This window comes from Penicillium chrysogenum (assembly GCF_028827035.1).
Source record: "Penicillium chrysogenum strain IBT 35668 chromosome Unknown utg000005l_segment0_segment0, whole genome shotgun sequence".
Classification (NCBI taxonomy): domain Eukaryota; kingdom Fungi; phylum Ascomycota; class Eurotiomycetes; order Eurotiales; family Aspergillaceae; genus Penicillium; species Penicillium chrysogenum.
In genome coordinates, this window is record NW_026622753.1 from 2,724,196 (window position 1) to 2,745,475 (window position 21,280).

Here is a 21,280-nt window from a genome sequence, read left to right on the forward strand (position 1 = left end):
GATTAAATGAACCCTTGAAAGATAATCGGTCCATTTGGCCCGATTCTAACATGTCTTTTCCTCCTCCCATAGCCACATTCCAAATCCGCAGAATCAAGCCCACAGGATATTTAATCTCCGCCACCCCGTAGCTGGAGATGGAATGGGTTCCGGATTTTCATTAGCGATGTGAAGGAATTCCTGGATTGGAATCTCTTCCAGCGTAACAAGTCGGGTCTTTCGCCAAAACTTGTACCCAAAATATAAGACAAACAGAAGGGGGATGTTGAAGTATGACGACACAAAGGGTTGAGGACTCCAATTGTCCTCGATAAACACGTAGAATCCGCCAGTAAGCAGAATTGTAGTGAACGAAACCAGAGAAATCCATGCTGCATAAGGTTGAAAGGGGCTTTTCCAAGGAAGTTCAGTACGGCTGATCTTTTGCTTCTTACAGCCATAGAAGAACCTCAAATAGATTACCTCTATATTGATCCAATGCACCAAAGAGGCAGCTGAAACCAGTTGCTGGAGCCAATCGAATACCACGGAAGCTGCGGATGATAGTGTCATATACCCCAAGGCAAGAAAAGATCCAACTGCGGCAACTGACATCCAGGGAACACCGAAGCGATTGAGGCGAGTAAATAGTTTCGGGGCATGTCCCTCTTGAGCGAGACCATATAGCGTTCTGGTTCCAACGAGCATTGCTGTCTTCGGGTTAGCAGAAGTAGAGTAGCCAACAGAGTCCCTACTCACCAGAGTTAGCAGCGCTCCATGCACTTGTGATAACGACGGCATTAATGATCGAAGGTACCGTTTTGATCCCGACATTATTGGCAGCGATTGCAAACGGAGATGCTCCGGCATCCCCAGAATTTGACATCAGCCCCTTATCATTGGAGGGGACAATAAGGCCCATCATAAAAATGGTGGTCAGATAAAATATCAGGATTCTCCAGAACACACGTTTGGCAGCCTTGGGAATGTTATGACGAGGATTCTGCGTTTCAGCTGCTGCAAGTGAGATGTTCTCGACGTTAGAAAATGCATAAGCTGCACTGCTCAGAACACGCCAAAACCCAAGGAAGCGTCCCCATGAGCCATCGATACCAAGAAACTGCACAAAGGGTCCAGGGTCTCGCCAGAATCGAAAGCCCATGGGATAACCCTGTGGGCCTGCCCCAGCGGTGATGCAGATACTCTATATGAAAAACAGTCAGAAACCAACCAGCGCACCCTTTGCGCAGCGAGACCTACTCACCATGATATTCACACCGACAATGAGCGCAATCTTTAACATTGCAAAGACAAATTCCAACTCGCCGTAGATGCTGACCAACAGCATATTGCTAATAACAAGCAGCGCACCAAGGACGCTGATCCACACCGCATGGTTAACATCAGACCAAAAGTCGATAATGACAGCACAAGCCACCATCTCAGCCGGCAGTAGGATAGCATTTGCATAAACACTATTCCAACCTTGAGCAAACGCCAGCGCAGGGTCAACGAACCATTCTGCGTGTCGTATAATGCCACCGGAAAGAGGCGCTAGAGCACTGAGCTCAGCCACGGAAAATACCACGCAGCAGATAAGCATGCCCACAATGGAATATGCGAGCAACATGCTTAGTGGTCCACCCCTTGCTAGGGACTTTCCGGTCGCAAGGAAGAGACCAGTACCGATCGTTCCAGCCAGGGCTATCATTTGAATATGACGTTGTTTGAGACCTCGTCTTGTGTGAACCAGCTCGGAAATGATTGTCTGCGTTTTGGCGTTGTCTTTGCCCGCGAGGGTACGTTTGAGGATAGGTCTGGCCTCATTTTCGCGTGTGGTGACCCCTTCGTTTTGCTCCAGGACTTGAGCATGACTGTTCATTGCAAATGAATGGGAGAGGACGACCAAAATGGTGAGTGAGGAGGTGGTGTCAGATTGGGATGTTGCCTGGATGTGCCTAATCGGGGGTTATGAAGATATTAAATGTCCATATCCATGTTGCGACAAGGACAGAATCAAAAGGACGATACCTCTTATTGGTTCTCGCGTGCATAATCTCTTATCGAACTTCGACACGACTGCAACCCTGGCCCGGTCGATATTGCGGACGCCAAAAATGGAAATATCAAGCATATCACCTTATCACCTTGTCTTCCTGGATATAATCTTTTATTTCATTTCCTGTCTCAGGTCTCCAACGGCTTGCATTTTGACAAAATCCCAACTGTTTTGCCCTGCAGGGAAGCCCTTCTTAACACCCAAGCAGTATATGTAAATCAATATCGACCTGTGACAGAAGGAGTCGTGAGAAAATATCATTGGAATTATTATTGTACCACAATAAACATGGTAGTCGTGAGGCAAGACAAATTAAGACCTTGAATGAGCAGTGTGGCCCTGTAAGATGTCGAGGAGAGTCGAGGGACTCAGGGCAATTCTTTTGTTTTTCTTTGTATATGAACGTTTAAAGGCATTCCTGTGACATCAATGTCATAGAGTATGAGCTTGATGTTGTTCATGGCCACTGGTCTGAGAATAGCGTCAAATTTCGCTCCTTCCTCGCGACTGCGATATGTAGGTTGTTTGAGCTGTCCGATCTCAGTGGCTTGCTAGGTCCTTAACCAGGTCTGTTCTCTCATCAGACATTCTCCTAGGTCATCGTCGCTCGTTTGCTTACATTGATTTCTCACACCCACGACCATCGCATACCCATCGCCAAATCAAGTCTGCGAGTCCACCAGGCACGTATATCATCCAATCTGCTCGAATTCAATTGATACTGGGAGATCTTAGTGTCGCACCTCAGACAGTAAAGTTCCCAGAGTGCATCAGAGCCAAGTTGCTAATCAAGTGCCTTGTTTCAAGCAGGATGGCCTCCAAGCCTGCAGACCCGCCCCTTACGAACCCTTGGATCTCTAGCGATGGTAGCCCACTCCGGGGGTTCTACTGGACGAGAATCGACCCGAAAGTGCAACCTAACTACTGGGTGTAAGCATATGTCCCCCAAGTCCTTCGGTTGATATTTACTCACGCGCAAATTTTGGAGCCAACGCAAGAAAGTGTGTGCATGCCGACAGCACTCCTCAACCCAGTGGCCGGTTGACCATGCGATGATTGTGAGTATTCAAATCGAGTTACCCCAAGGGCTAATATTTCAAGATATGGCTAACTCTTGTCGGTCTTCCAAAGGAAATCCCTCCATGTGCCTTCAGGTGCCCATATTGCACGGCTCTCGATACCGCGAACGGGCGACCTCAACCGGGACGGGTAAAGAGGCATATTTCGACAGCGCATATTGTGAGTATACCAGTATACCTACGCATCCTAGCCTCGGAGTGATACTCATATCATTTAGAGAAAGCAAAGAGACTTCTATGTGGGACTGCGGGTTTCCTGTAAGTGTACCTCAAAGCCGAAAGAGGCACGCATGCTGACCTTTGCTGTCTTTGTTTTCAGATTGCTCCTAATCCAATGCTGTCTCGAGTCGCAGTCAAGAGGAAGCCCTGTCCGCGACCCCACGGTTAGGGTGTGCACAAGAATAGTTCGCCGTAGCTATCTTGCAAGCCGATTGAAAGGGAACATTATGAACAATGGGAAATTGAAATCTCAGTCAATCCTAGAGCCTAGAACTCAATAGTAGGACTTGTCCTGTTCAGCATGATACTGGCATCCACGGGTGAAATAAGTGCAATGAGAAGATAGGAGTATGTGATAAGACATAGCCCCTTGCTCCGATGCCAGAGGGACTTTTTTCACGTTAGCTTATTGGTAGGTGTAGTGGACGACGATTCCAGATTAACTGTTCGCCCTCACTGGCTTGCTTCGTTTCAGTGATGTCAGTTGAGTGATTGTCGACTTGATTGCCTAGAAGGTGTTGAGATTCTGCTACTTAACAGCATCAGCATAAGCCCTTTCTTTAGGCCATAAGCTCCAAGGTTCTTTGTGATTACTTCTTCGACGACACCTCCATCGCGCATCATGGTCGTTCTATCATTTTTATTGACGGTAGAAAGACGATGTACAATTGGTATCATGGTTCTCCCTTTAGGTCAACGCCCAACGGCTGTGGAAATTCACTTCTCGCTCTTGTCATTCCTAAAGTCGAGGGAAACTGTAGTTCCGTTGAGACGCGACCTTAGGATCTCTAGTTATGGCTCATGCGACCCCAACTCGCTGCTTTTCGTTGCCGCTTAATGAGGTTCTGTTGGAAGTTAGTTCATGCTAATACGAGGATAAGGGTACATGGATACATTCAGCTGTATTCATGTTTTCGTTTCACGTTAGTTAAGAGTCGATGTAGGGATGATGAACTGGAGCGAAGTATGAACTAAAATTCCGATGTCGGGAATTGGTAATATAATACCAGAATACCTGCTAGTAATATTATATTCGAGCCCTAACTTTCATCGTTACCGTTTTTCGCGAAGCCGGTATCGGAATAAGTCCGTGATAGCTCCTTATCTGATTCTCTTATCAGATCTGACGCACATTGTTAAACCAATCTGCACCTGGGTATTACTACCACCTGCGGCACCCAACATCTGATAATGCAACTCAAGCTACTCACCTCACTGGCCCAGGGGCAGCCCGGTGTGTTACACCACTGCGTACGCCACCCACCCGGCAGCTAAGCCATCCGCACTGCTAACGCCACCTCAGACCGAAACCCTCGTCGCTTTCGAATACACCCGCAGCCATGTACCCAAGCCCCACACACTCGTCTTCGTCGGCGGGCTAGGTGACAGCCTCGGCTCAGTCGACTATTTGAGCGACGTCGTTCGCGCGCTAGACCCATCCCAATGGAGCGTATTTTCGTTGATCCTATCCTGCGCCGGCGGCGGGTGGGGCATGGGACGACTGGGCAAAGACATCGACGAGCTCTCGCAGTGCGTGTCGTACATCCGCAAATACAAAGAGCCACAATTCGGTGCCGGAAAGGTGGTCATCATGGGACATTCGACAGGTAGCCAGGACGTTATGCACTACATCAACTGTCCTAACCCACGGCCGGCACACCCTGTCTTCGACCGCCACTGGAAGCCAATTGTGCGGGAACCTGTTGACGGGGCTATTATGCAAGCGCCTGTTTCTGACCGCGAGGGCATATTATGGGTTGTGAAGTGTGGCACTGAACGTGATAGCCCAGCCAAGATGCGCGCGATATACAATAAGGCTGTTGCTGATGCGCGGCGGGCAACGTATGAGGATCATGATCTTGTTGATACGGTCGTGCCGTTATCTGTGACGTCGCGGATTGGGTATCCGCCCTCTGCGCCGGTTAGCAGTCGACGGTTCTTGAGTCTGGTTAGTCCAGACAGTCCGGAGGATCCGTCTGAGGATGATTTGTTTAGTTCCGATTTAAGTGATGAGCAGTTCCGTAGCACATTTGGCATGATTTGTGAGAGGGGTTTGCTGAAGCAGAAAATGCTGGTGCTGTACTCTGGGAGGGATCAGTCGGTTCCCCCGTGGGTTAATAAGGAGGCTCTCTTGAAGAGGTGGCAGATTGCTGCTGATGGGAGTGGGCGGCAGATCTGGGATCCAAGGAGTATGGTTATTCCTAATGCATCGCATGCACTGAGTGATAGTGATCAAGCGGAGCCACGGCGGATTTTGGTGGAGAGGGTGACGGCTTATTTGAATGATATTCAGCGAGGGTGATTTCTGCTGAAGCAGTGAGATTGTACGTTGGTCCGGGGTCGTAAATATGTTTCTATAGTGCGATGGGGACATTTAGATATTTAAGATAGTACAAGCTGAACAATATCTGAGGTCTCGGGTACCAACCTTGGAAGTTCTCTAGTTCTTTGTTACCGTGCCATTCCAAAGATGTCAGTGCTTCTCATGTGACTTTTCCTCGAGAGTTCAATGAACAATAGCAATATACAAATCCTGCCACGTTTCATGGAGTCGTACGGAGTACAGCTTCTCCATAGAGCTTTAGGTGTGACAACCTAAAAATGGATATGTAGTAGATTAAAAGGCAATATTATGCTAACTACACAGCCGTGTCACAGATAGATTATTCTTCCTGAAACCCGTTCTGCATCATCACGGCTTACATATCAAGTATGTGTGCACTTCGAATGCCATTTGACACGATGTCATATCGATGACCAATACTCCGTTAGCCACATAGACTAGATGATAGCCCCTATTGAAGACAAACATAATGGGATGACCTTATTCTTCCAAAAAAGAAAGTAGTAACTACCGAGGTGCAAGTGCAGCTGATGAGTCTAAAGGCTAACCAAAATGGTAATAAAGTTGCAATAATGCGAGATCATGCTTATAGCTTAAGCCTTTTGGCCACATGGCTTTCCCCCTTTCTCCACAAATAATCGTCCTAGTGATGTACCTATTATTGAGCTTTGACACGCTCACCTGACGTTGAACTAGTCCCACCGGCATTGGCCCAATCAATAGCGTAACGGGAGGATCACATTATTGATCCAGCATGCCTTAGAGGCATACGGAGTACCATCAGGGATCTTTCGGGGGCTTGGCATGTTGAGATCGACATCTACATCTGCAATATACGGGTGAAGGATACGGAGTACATGTGATCCGATTTTGTGAGATACCCGAGGCACAAACATGGTCAACTTTGGGCAGTATCCAAGCCACGGATCAACAACGAGGATCCCCCCAAGATTGGGCCTCAAGGGGTGATCTTGTAATGTCACATCAGTCCGTTCGCAACAGTCAATTAGTTTTCCAAGGGCCAATCTGCTGGGAACCTGCCGATCGCCGGACGCCCAGACGCACGATGGATGCACACATCCACAATCAGATGACAGGATCAAGGATTCACGGGACATGACCAAAAGCCGTTGCATCATGCACGTCAGTATAAGGCAGGTGCATACCAAATCCCGTCACCGGTAGTCCTTAGCCGGTATGAACAGGATTCGAGATTAAATCCTAGACCAGGGCGAGACCATAGCGGACCGTTGAACGGCACAAAGTCAGCGTTCCCCATATATAACGGCCAAACGGGAGGAGCCGTTGGACCAACCCCTGGCCCTTCAATCAAATGCACGGCCACCATTGGTACCACGGGAAGAGCTTCCCCTTAATAGCATACTGGCAAGCCAGCCGTTGGGCCGGGCCTTTCCGTGTGAACAGGGGGGATGAAACAACCATTGAGCGTGCTCCAACTGGAGTTGAATATGATGATATCTGATATACGAAAGGGGGTAACAAAGATGCTTGAATACACATCGCTACATACAGTTTATGGTTCTCTTGGAAATTGAGAAGAGGCCGTGGATGTATCAAAAAGAAAAAGAGAAAACCCTTAAGAGAATGAGAAACCAATATGGTTCCGTCGGGACCCGGCCTATTACGTTCAACCAAAAAAGTGGATGGGAACAGTTTCCCCGATATAACCCCCCCTCTGGCCCGCGGCCACAGAACTGGGACGGGAAACGGAGCCATCCCGGACCCTATGAGTTGATGCCCAACCAGTTGCCTACTAAGGAAATAGAGCGGTGGGTTCTATGAGAGGAAAAGAAGGAAAAAATCCGAAAGTAAAAGAAATGGATCATAGGGAGTACATACCCACCTTCCGAACTTCCTCCAGTTGTCTTGTCCACCTGTGTGGCTCGCGAGGCGCTAGGACGATCTATGTATCAAAGGGGACATTTTTACGTGCCGTTCCGTGGGTGGACATTGCAATGACATGAAGCCTCTGACATTTACCAGTGATTATAGGCTATTTGGACCTAGCTAAATGTTAAGTATGCCAGATTGACGCGGACAGGGGACAGAGAGACTCGGACTTGGGAAAATGCAAGTGGCAGGGATAGAATGGACAGGGGTAGAATAGGCAGGGGTAGAACGTGGAAGGCGATAACGAGAGCTAACAAGTAGGCCAAGACTTGATCCTAAACTAGTTCGAGGTTGGCGTTGAACTTTTCAAGAGATGGATGTTCCGGAATCCAAACTGCAGGGTACGGTTTAGGACCCATTGTGGAATTTCGTTTGACTTGCGCTATTGGGGTAGCGTCTCCCAGGGCCATGGAGAGAGGGGAGACTTTATAAACAGCTCCAGGGCTATACCTAAGTAGGTGTTAAAATTTGAAGGGCTATACCCAAGTACGAATATGTTGATAGTAATTAACTCTGAATTTCTTTTTTTCTTTTTTTTTTCTTTTATAAAAAAGACAAAAAGACCCAGGGAAATGGGGGATTGCACTAATTTAATTACTTTCATCGGACCAATTAGAACTTTAGATAATTCTATGTGAACATCCAATGGATAATTATTAATACCGTATGTTGTACATTCCAATTCATAGTAGATAGTAGACTAAGCATGAAACCATATAGATCGAGTCTTCCATGTGCAGACTGGGGTACGCAAGTGCCTTTGAGAATAGATGAAATGTTATAAGGAACAGTTTCTCCAACCAAATTTCCTTTAGATTAAAATTTTAGAGAAAAGCCAGAGAGAAATACTCCGTAGAGAAAGAGAGAAATAGGAAGCTCAGCTTCCTCTCCCGGCAAGGAAATGAGCTTCAAGCCCGGGATTATCCACTGTGCCCTGTGCGTTTTCTCCTTTTCACGGTGGGACCTTCGGGACCTGGACTTTTCTTCTTTATTTTCGAGTCTTTTTTTCTTTTGTACAAGTTTTTTTTTTTTTTTTTTTGCTTTTTACTTTCTCCGAGATCGTCTAATCCGTTCATAAGGGATTTTTAATTCTAGAGATCTTCGGATGTATAACACCCGTGGATATATTATAAGATTATAAGATAATGGGCATAAGTGAAAGAACACCATAGACTACAATGTGGATATTGGGAAAATGTACTCCGTAAAAAGGAAAGTGTATGACTTCATGGAGCTGTCACTGAAGGCATTTGGCTTAATTATAAGATTTCCCCCGTATAATGTCTCTATTTTTTGTCCTTTTATAGGTCTAGCTTTGATTTATTTATATTGTCACATCCGAAACGGTCTCGGGAGTTGTAGAGAAAAGTCGAGTAGAGAGGAATAGGAAGAGAACAGGGAGGATCTCGGGAAAAGTACGAAATTCATTCTCTTTTATAATTTTATATTCTATTTTATATCTATTCTATTCTATAACTATTTTCATAACTAATTCTTTAATTCATGAATATCTTTCTATATTCCCTAGGTACTCCGTATATTCCTATATTCCTATATTGCTATATTCCTTATATTCCCTTCCCTTGAACCCCTCTCTCCACTTCGTTCCAGCCCCCCGGACCAGACTTCGCACAATCCCCCCCTCTCTCTATCTCTCTCTTCTCTAATTCTCTTTTTCCCTCTTTTCTCCCCTTCTCTATTCCCATCCCTTTTGCGTCATCCTACCGGCAACAATTGGGGGTTGCTGTGAATCGCGTGGAAGCTCCCGCTTTTCTTTTTCGCCCCCCCGCCTGGAACGTGGGCCACTTCACACCTTTCCCCCTCCTTGCGACTTCGAACCTCCCCTCTCTTCCCCTGAAATAATTATAGGTATGTCGCTTGCAAGCTGCATCGCTATGAAGGTACTGACTTCTCTAGCTTGATTGTCCTTATTTCTTCTCGATACTGTTCTCAATTCCAGTCGCCATGGCTGGAAAAATGACGTTGTACAAGCTGGTGGTGTTGGGAGACGGAGGCGTTGGAAAGACCGCCCTTACCATTCAGGTTGGTCGACCTTGACACCTTGACACCTGGAGAAGAAGCTCGACTAAAACTGTACTAGTTGTGTCTTAATCACTTTGTCGAAACATACGATCCAACCATCGAGGATTCATATCGCAAACAAGTCGTGATCGATCAACAGTCGTGTATGCTCGAGGTGCTGGACACAGCGGGTCAGGAAGAATATACCGCGCTACGAGACCAGTGGATCCGGGATGGCGAGGGCTTCGTATTGGTGTACAGCATCACATCCCGCGCCTCCTTCTCCCGCATCACAAAATTCTACAATCAAATCAAGATGGTCAAGGAATCCTCAAGCTCCGGCTCCCCCTCCGGCCCTAGCTATTTGAACTCGCCCATGAACGCCTCATCGGGTCCCGCAATGCCTGTGCCCGTCATGCTAGTCGGCAACAAGAGCGACAAGGCTGTCGAGCGCGCAGTCTCAGCACAGGAAGGCCAAGCATTGGCCAAGGAGCTGGGATGTGAATTTGTCGAGGCATCCGCGAAGAACTGTATCAATGTGGAGAAGGCCTTCTACGACGTGGTCCGCATGCTGCGCCAGCAGCGACAACAGGCGGCAGGTGGGCGTGGCGCAGACCGTCGCCCGACAGGCTTCGGATCAGGCCACCGCGATCGCGATGCAGGCCCCGAATATCCCAAGTCCTTCCGGCCCGACCGGTCGCGGCATCGCAGTCGGCTTCAGTGTACTCTCTTGTGATCGGCCGGGTCCGTCCGGGAGGCGTTGGACTTCCCACTGAAATAATGGCTGTTTCCTTTTTCTCTCTTCCTCTCTTTTGGTCCCGGGTGCATCTGGAGGGTTCTGTCTTTTGGTTACCTCGTTCGGCGTCGGTGGTCCTTGCCATGCTACATTTTTTTTACGCTCGCATTTTGAAGGGCTTGAGAACTGGTGTGGGGATTGAGGCCAGTGTCTGCAAGCCTTCAGCGTAAATTTTTTGTTTTGGCTTTTGCTTTGCTCTTTGGAATGCGCCCAGGCATGCAGATTGGCTGTCTGGATTTCCACAAGCTCCCCCTTACTCTTTTTCCTTGACGATCGTCTCTCTTCTTCGGTTTCTGCTTACCCGATAAGCTGCGATCGGAGAAATCTTTCGGACACGCCTAGGAGCACCCCCGAAAGAAACCAAAAAAAAGGCGACGAAGCCAGAAGATCGCAGTCGCGCATTAGCAGGCATTTCGATATGATACCCTACGACTGAGCTTGTTTTATTTGCTTCATTTTCAGCCATTTATGCCATATAGACAATTGATAAAGGTGTTTCTTTTTTTCTCTTTTTTTTTTTACTACAGAAAATCCGAAGCAAAAGAAGCAAAATTGCCAGGGTACAAGCGTAATACCTTATTCCAGGCCGTACTGGATACTGCGCATGATGTACACTTCGGGTACAATCTGGGTACTGCTCGGGTACCAAAAGAAAAGTGCGGGGGAAAAGCACGGACTCGCCTCGGCTGCATCCGGGGGATCTCATGGGCTTCACCTGCTTCCCTTTCCCATTTCCCCCGCAAATGGCGCACAGACATGAACATGTCTTGTCGATCTGTCTTAAATCCTAAGGTTCTTCCTTCTCCCCGTGGCCAATCGTACTATTCGATCCGAAAGACCTCGGGTATCATCGCTCCATATCAGAGCTCTAGGGTACTGTCTTGTGTAACCTGTTTCTCTCTTAGCTTCTCAAATCAGCTTCCCCCAGATCTGAATCCGAATTCTACAATGTCTCCGCACCCCCAAACAACAACCCACTCACACTCCCTTGGCGACCCAGAAACATTCTGGTCCCATCACGCGGCCAGACTCCACTGGCACCGCAAACCTTCACGTGCCCTAACACGGAAGACAAAGTTCCTAGCGAGCGGAACCAAGCATGAGCACTGGTCGTGGTTCGCTGACGGCGAAATCTCCACTACCTACAATTGTGTCGACCGGCATGTGCTCGCAGGCCATGGCGACAATGTTGCGATCGTATGGGAATCGCCAGTTACCGGTGTAACGGAGAAGTATACTTATGCCCGTCTACTCGATGAGGTCGAGGTGCTTGCCGGTGTGCTTAGGGAGGAAGGGGTACAGAAAGGCGATGTTGTTATTATCTACAGTATGCAAACCAACAACTTCGTCATCGTACAAGTGGGGAACCATTAAAGACAGCCAAAATTGACCACGTATCGCATCTAGTGCCAATGATCCCCGCAGCCCTAATAGCTGCGTTGGCAATAACCCGCCTAGGCGCAATCCACGCCGCCGTCTTCGGTGGCTTCGCCCCGCAAGCTCTAGCACAGCGCATTGAGGCCGCGCGTCCGAGAGCTATAATGACAGCGTCATGTGGAATAGAGGGGTCCAAGGGGCCCATTCCCTACCGACCGCTCGTCGAGGGCGCCCTCAAGGCAAGCAGCTTCAAGCCGAGCAAGGTCATTGTCTGGCAGCGTGACCAACTCCGCTGGAATCAGCCCGATAAGCGCGGTGGCCAGCGTAATTGGCAGAGACTCGTTAAGAGTGCACGGTTCCGTGGGGTTAAGGCTGGACCTGTCCCTGTTAAGAGTACGGACGCGCTTTATATTATTTATACAAGTGGTGAGAGATTCTAAGAACGGAATCCGGTTCTTGGTCTGGTGTTATTTATACTCACATGTTTCCACAGGAACAACTGGCCTCCCAAAAGGCGTCCTCCGCGAAGCAGGCGGGCATGCCGTGGGCCTGGAACTCTCCATAAAATCCCTCTTCGGGATAAAAGGTCCCGGGGACACAATGTTCTGCGCATCAGACATAGGCTGGGTCGTCGGACACTCGTACATCCTCTATGCACCGCTGCTAGTCGGCGCCACAACCGTCCTGTTCGAAGGTAAACCCGTCGGCACGCCGGATGCAGGAACGTTCTGGCGTATCATCGAAAAACACAATGTGAATGCGCTCTTCACGGCACCGACTGCTATGCGAGCCATCCGGAAAGACGACCCGGACAATCAGCTTATCGGCGAGGTTGGGAAGCGGGGAGGATTGAAATCGCTCCGTGCGCTTTTCCTCGCCGGTGAGCGTAGCGAGCCGGGTATTGTTAGCTCATACCAAGGCCTGCTTGGTAAGTATGCCGCGGCCGGTGCGCTTGTTATTGATAACTGGTGGTCATCTGAATCCGGATCCCCGATTACGGGTGTTGCCTTGGATGGGAGTGCTGCCCTTGCTAGTCCAGCATCCGGACCAGATCATCCTCCCCTCACGCCCCGTCCCGGCTCAGCAGGCTTCCCGATGCCTGGGTTTGATGTCCGCATTGTTGATGACGAGGGTAACGAAGTCCCGCGCGGAACAATGGGCAATATTGTTATGGCTCCGCCGCTCGCCCCGTCAGCGTTCACAACCCTCTTCGAGGACGAAGAACGGTTTTACCGTGGGTATCTTATGCGCTTTAATGGCCGCTGGATTGATACCGGTGATGCGGGGATGATTGATAAGGATGGCTACGTGCATATTATGTCGCGGAGTGACGATATCATCAACGTTGCCGCGCATAGGTTCAGCACCGGTAAGGAATTGGATTTTCCTCGCTCTCCAGGGCCATACTCTGAGGATACATGATCTGACCCATTTCTATAGGATCCATTGAACAAGCAATCCTCTCACATCCGTCGATTAGCGAAGCAAGCGTCGTCGGCATCCCCGACCCGTTAAAGGGCCATCTCCCCTTCGCATTTGTCCAGCCCAAAGCTGGCGCGATCCCTGGAGAAAATGGGCATCTTCCGGCAACGCCGAGCCCGCAGTTATTTGCCGAGATTAACGCGCTGGTCCGCGAGCAGATCGGGGCGATTGCGTCGCTGGGTGGGATTATACAGGGTCGGGGGATGATTCCCAAGACGCGGAGTGGGAAGACGCTTAGGCGTGTTCTTAGGGAGCTTGTTGAAATTGGGGTGAAGGGGGAGTATGCGGCGGAGGTTAGTGTGCCGCCTACTGTTGAGGATGCGGAGGTCGTTTCTGTTGCGAGGAAGAGGGTTAGAGAGTATTTCGAGGCAAAGGGGGTTGGGAAGTCGAAGCTTTAGATGGGTGGGTAAATACTTGGATACGGTCATGGTTATATACGTCTTGATGGTATGCTTGGCCTGGTGCTTTGATAAAAGAGGAGAATCATAGACCGACACTGACAGGCATGGTTTATAGACTGATTAACCGTTTCGGTTAAAGATAGGACATTAAGGGGTTCTTTGTGGAGATGCTATGGCTGTGCTCTTTCTGCTAGTAGCTATAGAATAAATACATTTAGCTCGAAATATGTACCTAGGCTACCTAGTTAGGCCTCTGAGTATCCCTTTCTTTATATAGGATGGATCCCGTGACCCAGTATTTAGTGCTTGCTTCCATCCTTCATAGGGAATTGTTTCCAGACTGTTGTTTCATGAAGCCACTGAAGAATTGCGACATCTGCTCATAGTCATCGACCTCTCCAACCCAGCTAACATACTGATCAGGGCGAACAATGACACTAGCACCGCGGTTAGGATCAATGCCATAATTTGCGTAAGCCTGACCATGACCCTCATGATAAGACTCCTCATCGACAAAGACTTTCCAGTAATCCCATCCCATGTCACCATGGTGGGGGTGGAACGCTTCCGGAAGATCGAGAAGTTCGATGTCTCTTCGTGATCCGGAATGAACCGTCAAGACTTCGATCACGCTGTCAATAGACTTGCCTGGTGGTGTGAACTGGCGAATGAAAGAATCTGGCGCTTCCAAAGAGGCGCCTAGCCTTTCGAAGCGCTCCATATTTTGGGGCTCGGGGAGTCGTCCAGGGAAAACTAACACTCGCCAGCGTCCGTTGCTCTTCAATAGCTCCTGCAGATGCCATGGGCGTGCATCGGCATGGCTCAAAACTTTGAAGCTAGGTATGCGTTTGCCGATATCAATCTTCGTAGCCAGCTCTGGCTTACTGATGATCGTGCTATTGCCTTGTTCTGCGGCATCCGATTCCTTCGCAACAAGAATACTGGCAGCATAGTTGACAGCTACGAAAATCGGCATCAGTACCAGAAGTTCTTCAAGGATTATAAGAAACTCACCTATGCCGCTTGCAAACTCGTTCCCTTTTTCAAATGCGCTTTTGAACTCTTCCATACTGACTCCCTCTTCATCCATGATATCCTTGGCTGGGCGACCAGAGAAAAGCCTCGAAAAGCGGTGGTCGAAAGCGATCAAGTCTTGCGCAATCTGCTTTCTCTCAGACTCATAGGTTTGCAGGATGGAAGGTCCGCTGAGGCCGTTGATGACATGGGCGAGCTTCCACCCCAGATTATACGCTATTCAAAATGTGAGAATCAATTTCAAACACACCAGAATTCAAAAACTTACTATCGTGCATACTGACATTCATGCCCTGTCCAGCCTTGGGGGAGTGCGTATGGACAGCATCACCTGCCAGGAAGACGCGATCGCTTTGCGAAAACTTGTTACTCACCCGCTGTCCAATCTGGTACGCAGTCCACCAGTCGCAATACGCGTAATCGAGCTTATATGGGTGCATGATACGTTGGGCAGATTGTAAGATGATCTCCGGGGTGATCCAGGACCGGTCAGCTTTGGAGCCATTCTTCTGGGAATCCGTCGCCTGGAGCTGTATGTAGAGCCGAACGAGTTTATTCTCGCGTGGAATCACCATCAAGCTACCCGCATCTGCGGAGTGAATAGCGCATCGATGGCGGATATCTGGGAAATCCGTGATGGGGACAATGTCGAGCACGCCCCAGATATAATCCGTTGAGCTACCTTCCAAGCTAAAACCGACCTGACGGCGCACCCATGAGTGAGCGCCGTCGCAACCAACCAGGAATTTAGCCTTGATATGTTCGACTTCGTTGGAGTTTCGATTTCCTTTGGCCTCTGCCGCTTGGATGAGATCCTCGGTGTCATCAGCAACCAGGTTACTTCGGAAAAGTCCATCTTCAATTACTGTTTGCTGGCCGTCAGAAGATCTCTGATGTTGCTGCCGCTGTTGAGGGGTGGATTCTTCCTCGGCCAAGGTACGAAGTGTAACACTGATAGGGTAGTCCTCGAAATCGTCTGCTTTGGCTTCGTCGAAATCGAAAGATGTGGGCAACACCCCACGCTCAACACGGATGTCACTATGTTCCTTGATTGAATCGAGGAAGAATCGCTCGATGCGACCCTGGTGCAGCACGATCTGTTGGAACCGACTGAGTCCAGGAATAGTGTCTGGGATGCGGTTACTTCGTTGAAGACGCCCATCTTTGTCAGGATTCCAAAGACAAATCTCCAACATGTGGTTAGCCTCGCGCCATGCCCGGTGGGCGAAATCGAAAGAGTCGAAGATTTCCAGAGTGCGGCATTGCAGACCGTCCGCCTGACCATTGAAGACCTATATTGGAGTCAGTATGCACCTGGATAGCGGTTCGTATCGGTACGAAGATATACCTTGGAGCCACGCTTGTCCACTATACGGGTCTTGACTCCGCATCGACTTAGCCAGTTGGCCAGCATGAGCCCCGCTGGCCCGGCACCGACAATGAGGACATCCACATGGTCTTCTTTAGCTGGTGTATCGACCATTATGATCTTTAGAATTTCAAATCAGAAATGCGAACTTGATATCGTTTTCTTGCAATTACCAACTGGCTTTTGAACTAATTGGAGGTCGGAGAATGTGGGGGTGAAACGCTAGTGCTCCCCCAGATTACCCCACGACAGCCCGACGGTCCTGGAGGGGTTCTGCAAAAGTACGTCGCTTGATAGGTCGGGTTCTATTTCGGAAAGACCTTCGATTTCCGATGGCTTCGGATGCTGCCGATGAAGATATCAAAGTTGAGCAGGCTGTGCCAAGCGCACACCCCTCGCGGTTACGTGCATCAACCGAGTACTTGCGTGGATTAGAGGGGTGTGCACTTGGCACGGAGAAAAGGGAGGGAACTTGTATTCAAGAGATGAGTCCCCAAAAACAAAACCATCTAACCTTGAGTCACTCATCAGCTGGAACAATGGCATCAAACATAGTATAGAAACGAGGGTGTCCTTAAGAAGGGATGAACTGTATCCTATATTCACTCTGTTCGAGATTCTCGGTTTACAATGACACAGTACGTAGTACTTCAATAATCCCCGTGTAGAGGGACAATAAGCCAGTAAATTTAACCACAAATATTCAATGCCTTACGGAGGCGCTTCGCAACCGCAAATCTGGTAGAAATGGACAAGAAACAAAGCCACTCCGGAGGTGAACACCAACGAACATTTTTCAGCTCTGTCCGAGATTTTACCACTTGAATAGAGTAGCCGTATCTTTCTCTTTCTGTCCCCACATATACTACGATATCCCTGGTATTGGTTGTCAATGAAGAAGTCGACGACCAGTTTTTAGCAGGACTAGGGGTGGGGGCAAGGGGCATCGGGATATTCTCCGGAGAGTCAACACAAAGTTGATACACCGCTCGTATACAACATAGGTAATCATTTTGTGCGATTTAAATTGAAAAGTCACGCAGGGCTTGGTGTGCAGAACGAGTCTTGGTCACCATCTTTGAGGTATCCAACAGAAAAATGCGATGGACCCTGGGTTTTCTGCGGGTACAATGGTTTCAAATATTCGATGGTACGGACGCGATATAAGACTTCCCCATGCCTGAGTGCCGAAGACCAAGTGCCGAAGACCAGAAAATGGGCCCTTCCCGTGAGATCCAGGCCCCTGAAGGATCTATCTTCCAGTCCCACGTGTGTGGAACTCGATTCCGGTCCATGGTGTGGTACTTTGCTAGATATGTGATGTTCCTGGATCAGTCACCTCCTTTCTACCTAGGTAGCTCCCTCCATGTGTTAGAGTGCAGGTTGATCCCGACAATATTCTGGCCCACTGGTTTTGAGGGTCTCAAGTTCTAGCAAAGCATGGCATCTGAAACAGGACACTTTCCCCCAGCGATTGACTTCCGCTTAACCGCAGAGCCTTGGAGTGGAGCGTTTCGGCTTATCAAAACCCAAGGGCCTTACAAGCCTTCTCTTACAAACACACCGGACACAATATCAATATCCATATATAAGATCTGACATGGTGTTGGCGATATATTAGCAGAGAATTTACAGATTTGCAGATTGCTCGTTTTCAGGGCCTTGAACATATTCCAATAGCCTTACCATAAGGCGATTGGAAATGGGAACTCAGAAGTTCCCCCATCGGAGTTTTGGCCCGAAACGGAAATGACTTTCGCCTCAAAATTCGGTCCTCAGGGCTGGCCTTGGCTTTTCGTTCCAACAGCCCACGGTCGACCTAGGTTTCGAACTAAACAAAGTAAAAGATCGACTGTTCCTGATTATCGGGAGTTGATACGGCTTGATACACGTGGTAGGGTGTTCGTCTCTCTACGGAACTTTACTCCAACGGGCCCCGGAGTTTTCCCGACGGCATTTGAATGCTTGTCTTGTTGGGAAATGGTCCACGGCTGTCGTATGTCCATACGTCCTGCTCAACAAATTAGGATTCGCTCAATTCCCGGACCTGTTTCCTTTCCAGGTCTTCTTGACGCCGGTAACCTTCGGACTCACACGGATCAGCCTTGGGGCTAAGGACCCTTGAAACAAAAGGGGCTGCTCTAGAGTAGACTGAGCGAGTAAGTGGATTTGAGAAACTCCGCATACCTTCTCTTGGGTAGGTACATAAATGAGTCCAATGCCTCCGTAGAAGATAAACCTCTCTTTTACTCGAGATTCAACTGATCACGATTTTGTAGTCCAATACCTACAAAATGAACTTCAAACTCCTGTCCCTCCTCCTCGCCGGCCTAGCCACTGCAGGCCCAATCGAGCAGCGCCAGAGTACCTAAGCACCTCCACTCCATCCATCCCAGCCCCTAACTAACCAAACCAAAGCTTCATCCTCAGGCAATGAGCTCCGCGATGGTCCCTGCCAACCAGTAACCTTCATCTTCGCCCGCGCCTCCACTGAACAAGGTCTCCTCGGCGGCTCGACCGGCCCTGCCGTCTGCAACGACCTCAAGAGCGCCCGTAACCAGGAAGTTGCATGCCAGGGCGTGGGTCCCAAGTACCAGGCGACGCTGGCAGCGAATTCCCTGCCGGCGGGAACATCCAATGAGGCGATCGAAGAAGCGAAGGGATTGTTTGAGCAGGCGGCGAGCAAGTGTCCCGATACGCAGATTGTGGCGGGAGGCTATAGGTATGTATACATATTTCCTGATTTACTGCCTTCCAAGTGGAAAAATGTAACCGGAGGACTAATGACGGTGGTTAATAGCCAAGGAACGGCTGTCATGCACGGCGCCATCCCCAAACTGTCCGATGCTATCAAGGACCAAATCAAGGGAGTCGTCTTGTTCGGAGATACCCGCAACCAGCAAGATAACGAGCAGATTCCAGACTTCCCTAAGGATAAGACCAAGATCTATTGCGCGGTTGGGGATCAGGTCTGCCATGGATCATTGATTGTTGCGGCACCGCATTTCTCTTATGTTGCTGATGCGGGGGATGCGAGTAGGTTCTTGGTGGAGAAGTTGGATTGATTAGATTGACCTTTCTGGCTGAAGTATATTGGACTTTGATGTATGCTGGCTGTTGTGGTGGGCGGTCATGGATGTGAGTGAATGTTGTCGTGCCGTCTCACGTCATTATCCACACATCCCCGGGGGAATTTCCCTATTGTAATAATAAATGGATGCACATATCCTATTAATACATGCTTTCGCAATGTCTTCCAAAGGAATAGATTGCTGTGGGAACCCATTGAGAACAGCTAGATTGACCGTGGGGAGCTCTGTTGAAGTACAGTTGAGCGGACAGGATGACTTAGAACTGATGAGTTTGCTCTCAGGGCCGAGACAGGTGAGTGTGTAATAAACTGGGCAAGGATCATATGTAATTTCATCTCTAATTTCATGACGTCTCTATGGCCCATCCAAATCCACTCTAAAACGCCAAAAGCATATCAGGTCTATTTCATCTCTCGTTCTCACCGTTTACGGAATCAGCAGCTTATGCCGATGCACAGTGACCACCGTCGACTCGGAGATCAGCACCGGTCATCCAAGCGCTCGCATCAGTGAGCATGTACAGAGTAGGCCCCTTGAAGTCCTCGGGGGCGCCAAGACGGCCGAGAAGTGCACCCCGCATCCAAGTCTCCTCCAAATCCGGCTTCTCCTGAAGCAAAGCGTCGGTCATGGCAGTGCGAATGTACTAGAATATCAATGGTAAGCCGGGTTCACTCAGACAAGCCAGAACATGACGTTGGTGCCTTACTCCTGCGGAAAGCGTGTTGACGCGAATGTTGTGCTGGCCCCATTCTTGGGCAACCGATCGACACATCTGGTGCACGGCGGCCTTGGAGGAGTTGTATGCGGTGCAGGTCAATCCCTACAGAAGGTTCACTTGTTAGTGTGCGATTTCCTAATTCAATCTGTCGCGAGACTTACCCGGTTGGCAATCTGACCAGACATAGACGCGATCATCACAATGCTGCCTGGGGTCTTTTGCTCCACGAAGATGCGCGCACAGTGCTTGGCGGGAATAAATGTTCCAAGGACACTAAGTAGGAAAACGGCAATCAGAAATGTGCTCTTGTATGACACAACATTATCCAACTCACTTGACATCCAGCATCTTCCGGTATCCATCGATAGGGTAATCAAGAGCGGGGACCATCTGTTGAATGCCGGCACAAGTAATGGCACCACGCAAGGGCTTGTTCCGACACAGTGCCTCGGCTGCAATGTCTTCCAATACTTTCTTAGTGTTCTCCTCATTGGTGATATCGCACTGGGTGTATGTTGCTTGAAGGCCACGCTGTTTGGCCAGCTTCTGCACGGCGCTCCACTCCTCTTCACTGGGTTCAGAGAGCAAATCAAGACAGGCAACGTCACCGCCAGCTTCAAGGACAGCAGTGGTCAAGCACATGCCCAGACCGCGACCGCCTCCAGTGATCATGACTGTGCGACCGGCCAAAGAGAAGAGGTCATTGGCAGGCACGAAGGCAGCAGGGGTCTCGTTGGACTCCGGCACGACTGCCGGTGTGGTGTGGTCGAGGGAGACAGAAGGGGCCATTGTGAGTCAATGTTTAAGCTATGGTGGATAAGATAGGTTGGATGTGAAATGGTAGATTTGATTATTTCGGAGAACAAATTGGAGCGTGTCTGCTGCATATAAGACACATGCTCCAGCGCGTCATCCTCAGCCAGACAATCGCTCACAGCGGCTATATGCAACCTAACTAGGGAAATATTCAGCTCGATGGATCATAGTGGAACGGAGGAGTTGCATGCAATCTGTTCAAGGTCCAATTTTTCAATGGTAGTTGCCGATTTGGACAAATCATGCCGATATGCGCGAATACCGGTCCGGTCGTGAAGTCCGACCTCTTCTCAACGGGTGCTAAAATATGCTGTTTAAGGAAAGGTACGACTGCAGATCAGTGGGGAATAGGGCAGCAAGCTGGGGAACAAGCTGGGGTTCAAGTGTATCGGAGAGTTGAGGTATCGTGTTAAGAGACATTTCACGTGACTGTGCTTAAATGTTCCTAATAAGGAAATATACGCATGCCATTTAAGAGTTTAACCGGTCCAGGGATGCCGAAGTTTCGAACTTGGGGGACTCGGTTCGGCTGTTTTCTTCTATTGAGGCGCCTTTCCAACTATGCATCCTACTCACTCTCA

General features: G+C 49.1%; 9 protein-coding genes across 9 annotated transcripts; 6 read left to right on the forward strand and 3 right to left on the reverse strand.

Annotated features, from left to right (window-relative positions):
- Positions 1–93: 93 nt before the first annotated feature.
- On the reverse strand, positions 94–1,861 carry N7489_009439 (uncharacterized protein; the record flags this gene model as incomplete). Its single annotated transcript, XM_056715189.1, has 3 exons — positions 94–689; positions 739–1,183; positions 1,244–1,861. 3 exons carry the CDS (start codon positions 1,859–1,861, stop codon positions 94–96), a joined length of 1,659 nt encoding a protein of 552 aa, XP_056562811.1.
- A 988-nt stretch (positions 1,862–2,849) lies between these two features.
- N7489_009440 (uncharacterized protein) lies at positions 2,850–3,617 on the forward strand (the record flags this gene model as incomplete). Its single annotated transcript, XM_056715190.1, has 4 exons — positions 2,850–2,968; positions 3,027–3,096; positions 3,170–3,277; positions 3,336–3,617. The coding sequence occupies 4 exons, from the start codon at positions 2,850–2,852 to the stop codon at positions 3,615–3,617; spliced, it is 579 nt and encodes a 192-aa protein (XP_056562812.1).
- A 910-nt stretch (positions 3,618–4,527) lies between these two features.
- N7489_009441 (uncharacterized protein) lies at positions 4,528–5,638 on the forward strand (the record flags this gene model as incomplete). Its single annotated transcript, XM_056715191.1, has 2 exons — positions 4,528–4,587; positions 4,640–5,638. 2 exons carry the CDS (start codon positions 4,528–4,530, stop codon positions 5,636–5,638), a joined length of 1,059 nt encoding a protein of 352 aa, XP_056562813.1.
- Positions 5,639–9,556: 3,918 nt separating this feature from the next.
- rasB (Ras small monomeric GTPase RasB) lies at positions 9,557–10,349 on the forward strand (the record flags this gene model as incomplete). The annotated part of the gene is made up of 2 exons (XM_056715192.1): positions 9,557–9,634; positions 9,693–10,349. The coding sequence occupies 2 exons, from the start codon at positions 9,557–9,559 to the stop codon at positions 10,347–10,349; spliced, it is 735 nt and encodes a 244-aa protein (XP_056562814.1).
- A 1,008-nt stretch (positions 10,350–11,357) lies between these two features.
- Positions 11,358–13,666, forward strand: N7489_009443 (putative acyl-CoA synthetase; the record flags this gene model as incomplete). The annotated part of the gene is made up of 4 exons (XM_056715193.1): positions 11,358–11,736; positions 11,817–12,212; positions 12,280–13,155; positions 13,227–13,666. 4 exons carry the CDS (start codon positions 11,358–11,360, stop codon positions 13,664–13,666), a joined length of 2,091 nt encoding a protein of 696 aa, XP_056562815.1.
- A 322-nt stretch (positions 13,667–13,988) lies between these two features.
- On the reverse strand, positions 13,989–16,187 carry N7489_009444 (putative FAD monooxygenase; the record flags this gene model as incomplete). The annotated part of the gene is made up of 4 exons (XM_056715194.1): positions 13,989–14,629; positions 14,684–14,920; positions 14,973–15,996; positions 16,053–16,187. The coding sequence occupies 4 exons, from the start codon at positions 16,185–16,187 to the stop codon at positions 13,989–13,991; spliced, it is 2,037 nt and encodes a 678-aa protein (XP_056562816.1).
- Positions 16,188–17,249: 1,062 nt separating this feature from the next.
- Positions 17,250–17,507, forward strand: N7489_009445 (uncharacterized protein; the record flags this gene model as incomplete). The annotated part of the gene is made up of 1 exon (XM_056715195.1): positions 17,250–17,507. The coding sequence occupies one exon, from the start codon at positions 17,250–17,252 to the stop codon at positions 17,505–17,507; it is 258 nt and encodes an 85-aa protein (XP_056562817.1).
- Positions 17,508–18,367: 860 nt separating this feature from the next.
- On the forward strand, positions 18,368–19,138 carry N7489_009446 (cutinase family protein; the record flags this gene model as incomplete). The annotated part of the gene is made up of 3 exons (XM_056715196.1): positions 18,368–18,437; positions 18,492–18,795; positions 18,874–19,138. The coding sequence occupies 3 exons, from the start codon at positions 18,368–18,370 to the stop codon at positions 19,136–19,138; spliced, it is 639 nt and encodes a 212-aa protein (XP_056562818.1).
- Positions 19,139–19,607: 469 nt separating this feature from the next.
- Positions 19,608–20,672, reverse strand: N7489_009447 (oxidoreductase, short chain dehydrogenase/reductase family; the record flags this gene model as incomplete). Its single annotated transcript, XM_056715197.1, has 4 exons — positions 19,608–19,808; positions 19,872–19,985; positions 20,045–20,156; positions 20,218–20,672. 4 exons carry the CDS (start codon positions 20,670–20,672, stop codon positions 19,608–19,610), a joined length of 882 nt encoding a protein of 293 aa, XP_056562819.1.
- Between the last annotated feature and the right edge of the window lie 608 nt (positions 20,673–21,280).